The sequence below is a fragment of the Macrobrachium nipponense genome, chromosome 12 (genome assembly GCF_015104395.2).
Source record: "Macrobrachium nipponense isolate FS-2020 chromosome 12, ASM1510439v2, whole genome shotgun sequence".
Classification (NCBI taxonomy): domain Eukaryota; kingdom Metazoa; phylum Arthropoda; class Malacostraca; order Decapoda; family Palaemonidae; genus Macrobrachium; species Macrobrachium nipponense.
In genome coordinates this window covers 90,433,573-90,446,827 of record NC_087205.1, presented here as the reverse complement: position 1 = coordinate 90,446,827, position 13,255 = coordinate 90,433,573, and the positions used below count along the sequence as shown (strand labels likewise).

At 35.8% G+C, this 13,255-nt stretch overlaps 1 protein-coding gene across 1 annotated transcript in view; it reads right to left on the bottom strand.

The window, feature by feature from the left end:
* Positions 1 to 8,068, bottom strand: part of LOC135225041 (uncharacterized) — a 9,130-nt gene extending 1,062 nt beyond the window's left edge. Inside the window, exons 1-5 of the mRNA XM_064264316.1 lie at positions 7,903 to 8,068; positions 3,885 to 4,110; positions 3,497 to 3,655; positions 2,274 to 2,456; positions 1 to 1,390 (exon numbers count right to left, since the gene is read on the bottom strand). The exon at positions 1 to 1,390 is cut by the window's left edge and continues 1,062 nt beyond it. Coding sequence (XP_064120386.1) covers positions 1,173 to 1,390; positions 2,274 to 2,456; positions 3,497 to 3,655; positions 3,885 to 4,095 — 771 coding nt within the window. The 5' untranslated portion in view covers positions 4,096 to 4,110; positions 7,903 to 8,068 and the 3' untranslated portion in view covers positions 1 to 1,172. The remainder of the gene's footprint in view (positions 1,391 to 2,273; positions 2,457 to 3,496; positions 3,656 to 3,884; positions 4,111 to 7,902) is intronic.
* Positions 8,069 to 13,255: the final 5,187 nt, after the last annotated feature.

Here is a 13,255-nt window from a genome sequence, read left to right as displayed (position 1 = left end):
GAGATTTCCTTTCCTCTTTGATAAATACCGGCTTGTTTCGGACGTACCTCGAGCTTGGTGTGTACAACCGACTAACCGTGTGTGTGTAACACACCAAGGACGAGTTGAAAACTGTCTTAGGTTTTAATGACAAGCAAAGTAAGTATCAACGTCATCAAATAATGACATGACACGCTCTCAACATTTGCAGGTGGTCGCTGAACATAAAGCGTGACATCAACAGTTTACCTTTGTCTCTCTAGCTTGGTTAGAACTCGTCATCGAATGGTTCCCAAACATATTTCCTTATCAGTCCTTCGCGAATTCCTTCCTTTTTCACAGTACAAAGCTTGTCATAGCATTCATTCAGTCGTCTTCTTTACGGCACTATACCTCATTATCATCAGACTCGCGACACTTACTAACCGCAGCTACTCAGTCGAGATGGATCTGCTGCCTACATCAAGGCCAACGGAAAATTCTGTTGGCTTTGGCCTACATAAATCCTTGTGAGCTTTCACGTCAAATGGAGGTGTGCTTTTTGTCCCCGTTTACAGAGGGGATGCTGTCAATGAGTGTTCTTTTAGTGACTATTTTGTTCTCACTCCTTGCTTCTGTTGAGAAAATCTTAACACCTTCATTAGTCTGTGCAATATCTGAGGGATGACAAATATAGAGTGTCGAATGCGTCTAACTGCCAGAAAATATAGAGATAAAACATACAGTGTATAAATGAAACAGATTTGCAATAATGAGACACTTTTATGAAACTCTAAGAATGCCAGCCCTTCGTGCTCACATGATGAATAATTGAGTTTGATATTCAGGTACTTCGATGAGACACCTGGTATACTTGAATGAGAAAACAAGCTCCCAGAGTCAGCCAAAGAATTCGAGTGTCAACTAGAAAGAAACAGAACATTTTTCGTACTATCTCTGGATAGAAGCCAAAATTTCATTCCCTATGTAATGAAAATCATATGTGTGCATACGGTAAAACAGCTATGTTAGCTTCAAGTCCAATAGCAAAACTATAGTTGGTTTGAAATTCAAAGACTAAGTCATGGTAACGTCACAATCGACTGTTGGTTTCATGTTTTCTGAAGCAGAAGTAGAACTACATTCATCTTGTGAGATTCTCCTCGCCCACCATTTTGCAAAGGTCTTCATCCGGAGTTGTTTCCTCGTCGCCTTTACCAATTTACTCCAAGAGGGTTTGCTTGGCAAAGGACTGATCGAGAGTTATCTACAACATCGTGGAGATACTCGTGGTTCCAAGCAACGAAATATGGTTCCACTGTGGCAGTATTGTCCATGTGCACATGGTATGGCTGATGTGTTTCATTAGTTCCATCTCCCCATTGGGCTAGCCTGTCAGCAATCTTGACGAGGTCTACCCAAAAATTATGAGCTGGAAAAGAAGAATATCCATCAATGGGCATACATAGTACGTCATGTCTGAAGATAAATAAAAGAATGCTAAGCCCTCCTGAGAGTTCAGCCCACTTTAAAACTGACATAGAATAATGGTTACAAAAAACTTTCTTTATTTTATGTCAAAATTCAGATTTTCTATTAAACTCCTCCGGTGCGTCGGACCTCAATGCAATGAAACACAGCCTTTCTACTTTGACAAACAGACGGCTTTAATTAATAACACTCAGTGGTACTTAGTAGCAAACTCAGTAAAAAGAATTTTATTTAATACGGAACCTAATTAGCAGCCACAAAATTTGACAGGACTTTCCTGACTTTTTTATTTCGCCTTATGAAAGAGTCTCACATTAAGTCTCAGCAGTTCTAGTTTTATGTTAAATTTATCATGATGAGTTGAAGGCAGAGCGCAGAATAACATTCCAGACGTGGACATGATAAGAAAGTACTTCTCGTTTAACGTTAAACAGCTCCAGTTCTTGACCTTAGAGATTCATCTTAAACTAACATTAGATTCACCGTTATCTTAAAAAGAGAGAGGGAAAGCAATGTCAATATTCAAGAAGCTCGTCGTTTAATTTGTCTTGGCATCAAAGCAACATCTTTATCTGTCAGGTATGGTATTCAGTATACATTCGGATAATTTTTGAAACCTAGAGACTAGAATGAAAGTCAGATTTTGCCTCTCTATCATCGAAAACGAGAATCATTAAAAGAACACGATTATCGTACTTTACGTTCGTCTCTTTTGGTAAGGAATAGTCAAGTAGCCTATACCAGACCTCTAATACCCTTTAACTCCTTGCCATAGCTTTTTGGCATAAGCCAGAATAGCCTGTAATGCCAATCATTGTACTCACCTCTGCCGTAGAGTGAATTGTACTGAATGAGGAAGTTGTAGGTATCGTTAGAATGGGAGATGAGCATCCTGTGGCCAGGAATTTTTGCACATTGTGCTCTGCCTGGTGCCAAGTAATACTGGTTCTCCAGTTCCACGTAGAGGAGATTGTCCTGCGCCCAAGTGTATTTCCCGCCCACGCTTGCTGTAAACGGAGATTCACGTCTTAGAATACCTTCAATCTAATAGTGCAGCCAACCTTTCAGTGAGTTAGTACGCAGTGTTAGAAGAAGCAAAAATGATTCGTCTCTCTGAATGTGATCATTGTGACAAGTTTAGCTTTAAAAAAAAAAGAAAGTTACATTTGTTCACATGGTGGTAAAGGCCTGTGCGGGGGGGGGGGGGTGTACAGAAGGGTTGGGGGGTGGGGGAGTTCTTCTTAAGCCGAACTTGAAGGCAGCCCTTCCGCTCAGTAGAAGCTATCAGTATTTACATCATCTTTTTCTTGTTCATCTTCTCGACCAGGGATTTTGCCATTTTTAACTTTTTTATCAGTTCGGTAGTTTAAATGAGGAGCTCTTCAGATAGAATATCCACATATTCCACAATATTTCTGGAAAAAATTAAAGTTGTTTTTATAACCTGGGTCTTGTTCTTATCAGGGAAAAAAAAAGTTATCAAACTTTTGAAAGTTAGGAACAAGTGACAGGTAATGAGAAGAAAAATTCAGCAGTTCATCTACTCCACAGGACTCCAACCTACTTACTAAACCCTTACCAAATAATAATAATAATAATAATAATAATAATAATAATAATAATAATAATAATAATAATAATAATAATAAACCTGCAAAATTGCTGAATAAAGCCCGAGGTATGTGGTATTGAATCCCTTTCTTTTATTATTATCATAATTTGTCTAATGGCACCGCCTTAAGGTAAATAAATAAAAAAACTTGATTACGTTATATAACATAAGAAAACCAACGACTGCTCGGTTAAAAAATCAAAATTATTGCATGAACTGACACGTATTTGAATGTTGGCAGCGAAAGACTCGAGTCTCCTTCATAACACCATTAATCCTATTTCGTCTTCGAGAAAGTGGACTAGAAATGGAATAATCAGGAGATAAGAGAGAGAGAAAAATAACAAAGCACTGATTAAACGTAATCAACATCAAAAGCAAAATTTGCCCAAGAAATTGTTATCACTAAAACTGCGCAAGAAAAAGAGCGCTCACATTCTTTGAAGTAGTAAGTTGCATTCGTCATCTTGGTCAGGTTCGTCGTTTCGGGTCCTTTGTCGATGATTCGGCATTCAGAGGCGTTCACTCCCGCTTCAATGAAAGACCAGGCTTGGCACGATGGGCCTACGGCAAAGCAGGTGGTTCGGCATCCACCTGGAGTATAATTAAAGCAGATTTTGTTTTAATCATAAAAACTGCGTGTTCGTGAACACTCCCTTGAATTCGGAGCTTCGTTCTCCACTGATTAAAGTACTGTCTACAACCATTTTCTATTAGAAAAAACTCTCTGAAAGAAAACTTTTCGACTTGTGTTCAAGAAATCCTCTCGATAATTGAACATCCGAGCAACGAAATGAAGTTATACGCGTTGAAAGACACTTACATTGATTAAATCCGAATCTTATATGCGTTGCACTCTCCTGGGGAAACGTCAGATTGGCAGCCATGAAGGCTGGACCCGCTATGGTGTGGACAAAGTAAGAGACACTTGGTTGAACATTTCCAGCAACAGGAGAGAGGAGGAAGGCTCCTGACATCACCACTACCACTCGCAGCAGAATGAATTTCTGCTGGAATTTCTGCTTCCCCTCCATCTGGTTGACTCCTCACTGATAGGAGGGAACAAGTGTTGATCACAGAGCATTAAGATAATTATTTAAAAGAACAGAAAAGAAAAAGGAATCTCAGTCACAGCAGGGTAGCTACACAAATAGTGATCCGGCCATCCATTGTCTCAATTATGGTCAGCGTATTGATTTGTCAAAGGATGACAAAGTAATTAATGTTAATTATTTTACCAAAGAAAATATCTGGGAAAATTTTACAAGTTGAGAGCGAATTTCATTTGGTAAACGTGATCAGTAGATCTATATATATATATATATATATATATATATATATATATATATATATATATATATATATTTGATTATGTGTCATATCACATTACCGTGATTCATATACATACATCGAGCTACAAATGTCCTTTAATATCTAATTCACTCTACCTCGGAATTAATATATTTTCATATATGCTTAACCAAAGGGGAATTTTATTATGCGATAATAGAATTGTCGGCGCCCATGCGCGAACCCAGGGCACCATACAAATCCAGGAACGTCAGTGAAGCTTTTACCCACTCCACCACCGCAAGAGTCTATAAGTTAATGCCGTCTCACCCTCAAATACCTTTCGAGCTCAGGTATTCGGTGATTTGGAGCCAGCATTAACCCACCTCGACCTCGGTAGTGTTGTAGTGCTTATGACAGCACGTAGCCATTAATATAAGTCATATCACATTACTGTGATTCATATACATACATCGAGCTACAAATGTCCTTTAATGTCTAATTCACTCTACCTCGGAATTAATATATTTTCATATATGCTTAACCAAAGGGGAATTTTATTAGGCGATAATAGAATTGTCCACGCCCAGGTGCGACCCCAGGACACCATACAAATCCAAGAACGTCAGTGAAGCTTTTACCCACTCCACCACCGCAAGAGGCTATAAGTTAATGCCGTCTCTCACCCTCAAATACCTTTCGCGCTCAGGTGTTCGCTGATTTGGAGCCAGCATTAACCCACCTCGACCTCGGTAGTGTTGTATTTGTATGGTGTCCTTATGAGTTTTGACTAGGCCATATAAATAAGGTAATGAGGGACACTTTACAGTTAACTTACACAAAAGTTCTTTTTTATCTTTAAGAATCTGTTTGATATTGATATTAGTTTTTTATTACTTGGTCCAACGGATTTTTTGCGAGTTTTTTGTAAGTTATTTCATCCTCTAGTAAAGTATGCATGCGTTGGACCAAGTAATAAAAAACTTTAATATCAATATCAAACAAATTCTTAAAGATAAAAAAGAACTTTTGTGTAAGTTAACTGTAAAGTGTCCCGCATTACCTTATTTATATGGCCTAGTCAAAACTCATAAGGAAAACAAACCTATGCGCCCAATTATTAGTACTGTAGGATCAATTGCTTATAAACTATCTAAATATCTTAATAAATTGTTATCCCCGCTACTAGGAACTGTATCTAATTCACACATCCAGAATTCTCTTGATCTTGTGGAAAAATTAAATAACATTGTACTAAACCCTAGCGATATCTTTGTCAGTTTTTATGTATGTTATTTGTTTACAAAAGTCCCTATTGACTCTGTGCTAAAATATAAAGTAATGAACTTGTACTGCATGAATTGCCTATGTCCGTTAGTCTCATAATTTCCTTGATTAAGTTATGTATTTATGATTGCAGATTTATTTTTAATGGAGAATATTACCAACAAATATTTGGTATGACCATGGGTAACCCTTTATCACCTCTCCTTTCAAACTTATATACGGAATTTTTTGAGAGACAACACCTCCCGAATATCACACTTGTCCCTTTAAAATGGTACCGATATGTCGATGATATCTTAGTAGTCTTACCTGTTGGTATCGATGTAAGTGATTTACTGTCTAAATTGAATAATTTAGTGCCATCCATAAAATTCACTGTTGAAATCGAAAATAACAATGTCATCCCTTTCCTAGATGTATTAATACACAGAGAATCTTTCCAATGCAAATTCAGTATTTGTAAAAAACCCATAAATAATTTAACATATGTACATTTTTATTCTGGCCACCATCTTAATATTAAAATTTCAATTTTTTCTTCTATGTTCCTACGTGCTTTGCTTATCACGAGTCCACAATATCTTGACCAAGAAATAGAATACATAAAAAAGATAGGAAACGATCTCTGCTACCCACCTCATTTAATTGATTTATGTCATCAAAAAGCTTACAAAAAGTTTTATAGTGTTGCTATTAATGAAAAAGAAATGCCTAAAAATGTACTTAGCTTACCTTACTTTCGTGGATTTGAAACCATAAAATCAATATTTAAATCGTTTAATGTTAATGTAGTGTTCTCTTATAACAATACCATTAAAGATATGCTAATTAAGAATAGTCCCGTAACAAATAACAACATCATCTACAAAATTCCTTGTAAGGATTGCCCATCGTTTTACGTTGGTCAGTCAAGTAAATTATGTGTACGTATATTAAGTAGCATATGTATTCAGTTAGAACAGCCCAGATTTCAAATGCACTGTTTATCCATCTGAGTGAAAAATCTCATTGTATTAATTGGGGTGATACCTCAGTAATTGCTAGATCTAATGATTATGTTTCAAGAAATTTACTGGAATCGGCAATTATACAAATCACTAATAAAAACAACCTAAATCTTAGTCTGGGAATGTACCATCTGGACCCATATATTTATAAGATGTTTATGAAGGACCTTAAAATAAATGAACTACTGATAAATTAGTCCCACATGTATATAGTTATTATTTCTTCCTCTCTCTCTCTCTCTCTCTCTCTCTCTCTCTCTCTCTCTCTCTCTCTCGGGTTCGATATTCTCTCTCCCTCTTTCTCTTGCTCGATATATATATTTATATTTTCTTTCGTCTTTTCATTAATAATAATTTTTTGGGAAAATTTGTGTAAATTTCATGATATTAAATTATATATGCTTCCGTGTTTTTTCAAAATGTACTGTTTTCTGGAAGAATAACTTGTTTACTGCGTGTGTCCCCCAAGGTGTGGCTACCCTCAGGCGTTTCCTCCTTTCTGAAGAGTGAAATATCCATTATTGCTAATCTTGTAGTGTCAGTTTGGATATTAAGCCTTCTTTTGACTATGTTGTCCTCTGTAAAATCAGTTTGCCTTAGTAAAGGGTCCGAACAAGACCGAAAGTACTCGGCTACCTCGCTTTTTCATTTTTTTCCTTCGTGGCAAAAAACCTTTATATATATATATATATATATATATATATATATATATATATATATATATATATATGTATATATATATATGTATGTATATATATATATATATATATATATATATATACATACATATATATACACACACACACACACATATATATATATCTATATATATATATATATATATATATATATATATAATATTATTATATATATATATATATATATATAGATATATATATTATGTATATATATATATATATATATATATATGATATATATATATATATACATAACATGTATATATAACATACATATATAATACATATTATATTATTATTTAATAATATATATAATAGATATGTATATATATATATATATATATATGTGTATATATATATATATATATATATACATATAGTATATATGTATTTTTCTTTATACCGTTTGTCCTAATAATATTTCTAAGGGTTGTCAGTTCAATTGTTTTCCTGAGTAAATAGCATATAAACACGTGTGTAACTCAGGGATTCCGAGCCATCCCAACATACTCCCTGATCTAGTAACGGGACGGAACAGACGACTCTATTAATATCTTACCATAAGAGAAGGATGCAAACGACTTAAAGCTGAAACAGACCGACTGAAAGGAGGACGAAGAGTACGAGAGTTGTTTCCGTTGTTCTTTCAGCCTCGGGACTGGTTGGGTTCCCCACGGTCTAGGTATATTATATACCTAGTGCGTGCGGTTACCTACGCCGAGCTAACTCCCATCGTCTGAATTCGCACCCGGTAACTGGACGACAAACGTCGTTCATCGAACCTGTGGTCTTTAAAGTGACGTTCGTGCTGCGGCTGAATGTTTTTTGTTGCTGTTGCTTTTTCCATTCTGATGACCTCATTTCGCCATGATTTTGAAACGGATGAATGACAAAGTTGAATGTTTCGTTCAAGTCCTTCTGGGTGCCGGATTGGTTGAAGGTCCCGATGCTTATAGAAACGTGCCCAGTGATTATTACCTTCAATTCTGGAAAGTTGTGGCATCGTCTAAGAGCCAACGACCTACCAAGTTTCAGAAACGAACCAAAATCCTGCGCGATAGTGTTGCAATTGTATATTCCCATTCCAGTCTGGCCTATGATTAAGTATTAAAAGAAAAAAACAAGAAAATTCTAACGAATTGAATTTCGAAATACAAGAGAAAGTTTTCGTAACGGGTCATTAGAGTCGATTGGACCCGTGTTCTCCATCAGAGTCAATTAGGGAGGAATCATTGATACTCAATGTCGCGTGCAAGGGTTGGAGTAATTACACTTGAAGACAAATTGCAATTACAATTATTTTTAAAAATACATAAATAAAAATTACAATTATAAATATTTGGAAATAGCAATTACATTACAATTGTAATTACATTTGTAAATTGCAATTACATTACGATTACAATTACTCACCAACAAATTCAATTACAATTACAGATTTGGTTGCGAGAGTAAACGCTTATTTGGCTCTCCTATAGAGCAATACCCTTACCACTTCAATTTTATCATGGTAATTAAATTACAAATCACACCAGCCTGTAATTAATTAAACTACAATTAATTACTATAATTTGTTTCAATTACAATTACACGAAATTCTGTAATTAATTACATTTCAATTAAGTTGTAATTACAGTTACTCCAACCCTGGTCGTGCGCCTATTCTTATAAGCTAATCTGATTAAATTACTGGTTACTGGATAATTTACACAACCTTTTTGCATGTGGAAGTGAAATTGTGAAGAGAAATGGGGAGGAAAGACGAGAAACGGAGGGTGAATGAAGATTCAAGATACAAGGACAGGAGTAGAAATGAGCTATATATATATATATATATATATATATATATATATATATATATATATATGTGTGTGTGTGTGTGTGTGTGTGTGTGTGTGTGTGTGTGCAAATCCATTCGAATGCGCACGTGAATACATGAATGTGCACACCGATATTCATAAGCATACATGCACCCTGTCTGTCTTCGGTGAAAAGCCTAAGAGAAATATATGAAAAGCGTAAGAGAAATCAAGTATTTAAAGAAAAATCGTGGGTCATCGAGTTAACCTACAAATGCAAATTCACCAACACCAGATTCACGTATATTCGTCACTGTAATATTAATGCTATATCCTTTCCGTATCGCATAATTGATTTAACGTCAATGTCTCCATCAAGATATTCGCTTTAATTATAGGGTTGTTTTCATGCTAAGCACCCCTGCAGCTTTCAATTTTGTCAATAATGTTGTATACGTATGATATTGAAATTCAAGCCATTCACCTTACCCGCCCAGTTGTAATGTAAAAGCTAAGCAGGCCATACAAGCGGAATGATACAAGCAACATTAAATCAGTCTAAATAACAGCAACTAATCACAGAATAAACATTTAAATATGTAAATAATACTGAAAGTTTATCCAATTTCTTTAGTAACGTCGTGAATTGGAAATCTATACTTTGGGACAGCCCACTTGCCTTCTCGTTCATAAATCAAAAGTTCATTGAATGAATTATAGCGCCGGCAGCCTTGAATAAGGAATAGTTTGATATCATATTTGAAACGTTTAATAACTGGCATTTTTTCCAAAAGTAAAATGACCGTTCCAATAAATATCGAGAAGTTCAATAACCTGGCTACATAAGATATTTATAAACAGCGACATTGTAGCGTTGTTTATACCCGAAACCTACGGACGATTAGCAAGCAAATTTTTCGCTTGTTTTTGTAAAACGCAAAAATGATTTATCGCCCGTTTAACGTAAAAGTCGTAGGTTTAGTTGTACATACCCGCGCGTGTCCGGATCAAGAAACATAGCAGTGGTATTGAGCGAGAAGTTGGATAGGCGTTAATTCCAGAACATGTGATAAATAAATAAAAACTACAGTAGCCCACCCCACGAAAACGCTTACTTCGCCGAGTCTCTAAAGCTTGTGTGTGACAAAAACAGAAACCTTGGGATCGCCTTTGACAAATGATCACAGACGAACTTCCTTCCTGCCATTAGCAGTTCACATGCGAGAGTGTTTTTTGTTGTACTACCGACGTAAATTATTTATTGCAGCTATCATGAGGCACCAAGGATAGCATAGACTCCAAATGCTTGACGAAAATATGAAGTATAAAAGCTTTGACAAACTCTCTCTCCTTCACGACGGAGGAATCCAGTTTTAATGAGAATTTGGTTGGTGGGAAAATTTACCCTCAGTTAGTAATCTGGAAATCATCCCAATATCATTTTTTGGCCTCTCGTCAGAGCGATGGCTTGTTTCCTTCCGGTGCATCTGAATTTGGCGAATTTATTCAACAATCTCCATTAAAGCAATCCATTCCACTTATGAATTTTTACCAAAGACTAGAACAAAATTAAGAATAAATTACTTCCATTGTGGTTCGTTTACCTGTAAAATATTATCCAATTTTCTCTTGAAGACTTGGTTTTCCTATTTTGGTAACTATAAGTCGCGCATCATACCATAATCACAATCAGTATAAAAAAAAAATCACAATTGCGCTAAACCCCTGTTCAATTTGCACGGTTACTAATAACGCGCGTGCACGCTTATAAAAAATCTACATATGCAAATTTGCGAGGATATGTGCGCGTACGAATAAACTTCCACATATGCACCGCATTCATTCCCATCCTTACTTGTTGCTACGTGAATTCAACAAGTCCGGTGCAGTAAATGATAAATATTTCTTTATCTAAAAAAGTGAAAACTTCTAGTCCTTCTCTTTAACAGTGACGTCATTTTGGCAGTCTTATCTGTCTTGAGAAGATAACTATTTTTATCACTCTATAAGGGAAAATAAATTATAAAAAAAAAAATTAGTATAGATACATTTAACAGGGGCTTCTGCACTCAGTGTGACACAGTGACGATCAGAATAGCAGTAACCATGGAACATCCAGCATTGATTGCATGCGTGAGTTTCGCCTTTGCAACGTATTTATGGAGAATTCCTTTGCCACGGATATTCCCTTCACTTGTGACTTTTTTTTTCACTAGATAATGTCTTAAATCTATAACAAAATTTTGCTCGTATAATGTTGATGATTTTATTTCTTTACTTGTTTTACCACACTGCAGACAGTTTAAAAAATATCTAACGCGTGATTTTGAAGAAATATATGATCAAACTATTGAGTTCGTAAATCGTAAGTATTAGTATTAGGTTTATATGCCTCTTCTCAGTATAGTAGTGTTTCCTGCTCCCTAAAAGGAGAATTTAATTATCTTATAAAAGTGAGTTCATGGCTTGTCTCCTTTGATTGCACAATAATATTCGATTTTCTCCAAGACAAAACAATCACCTATAACTGTTTTTAACTTTGTTTATCATGGAATGTAAAATCAGTCACAAATCATTCTTAACTTACAAATCAAATGAGATGTCTTTCCCTCGTGAATCTATGTTGTACCTTTTTTTTATTCTGTATCTTTTACACTTTGATGAAAAGAGATGATTTAAAGAATGGCTGAATTAAAAAGGTCATTTTGTAGTTTGATAGTGTTTGTGTGATCTCTCTATAGGTATGTGTGTCTTTACTTGCATTCGGCTCTTTTCCCCAACAAGGAATGGCAGCGCCTCAGTGGTTTGATCGGTATGGTCTTGGCCTGCCACCTCGGTGGCCGCGAGTTCGATTCTCGGGCATTCCACTGAGGGGTTAGAGATGTGTATTTCTGGTGACAGAAGTTCACTCTCGGCGTTGTTTGGAAGTCACGTAAAGCCGTTGGTCCCGTTGCTGAATAACCACTGGTTCCATGCAACGTAAAAACACCATACAAACAAGGAATTACACTCATAAACAAAAGTCAACAGAGGTATCTGTCACATTCATACTTTTTCTGCTGGGTTGTGGATCAACCCCAACCCCCAACTCCCCCCACCCCCTGTGTCGAAACCTCCCAAACGACTGCAAGATTGTTTTTCTTTATAGATTAAAGAATATTTATCGTTTACTGAAACGGACCTGTTGAAAAAAAAACTCACACTTAGGGCATGTGGATAGGAATGAGCTGCAAATAATTGGAATCGCAAATATGCGCATCAAAATTCATAAGCATGCATCCACCTTGTGAGTTTTTGGCAGAGAGTCCTAGTAAAATTAAATTTTCTAATAATGAATTTTTAGCAAATGTGCCAAATTCAACGCAACAAAAGGCTCAATAGTAGCACGTCGAATCTCCCTACACAGACACACACCACGACATTCACACCTTTCTTGCACTCATTCTTGCCCTTCCTAGAAATTAGTCTCTTCACTATCTATAGTCTGTCGTCCTCCCGACCCCCATTCTCTCTACGCGACCAACACTCTTAATTGCCTTGCACTAACAAGGATCAGACTCACGTACACACACCCAACAGCAATCACCCTTTCTCCAAAGCCTGCATCATACCCTGCCCTTTCATCTTTGTCTCACTCATTGCAAAAGTATTTTGCTACCATACAATTGTTCTCTTCTGTGCTGTATCCACCCACATTCAAATCTCCAAGAATATAAGATATATATATATATATATATATATATATATATATATATATATATATATATATATATATATATATATTATATATTGCTACTTTCAAAATGCATGTTTCCCCTCTTTAAAATGTCATGTAGAATTTTGCAACATTTTTTCAGATTCCTAGATAGCTTAGAGTTAGGATGTTTTAAAATGTGTGTTCAGATTTCGCATTACATAATGTAAAAGAATATATATATATTAACATAGAATGTAAAAAGAGAGAGATCTTTGTCTGTTCGAAACTACAAATGTTTAACTTTTATGTCAACACTGTAAGATTAGAGGGTCTGCGAGATCCGTTTGCTTTCCTAAATCTGTCAATGCATGTGATAGCGATAGAATCGACTCTTGCGTTGTTATCAAAACATGTCA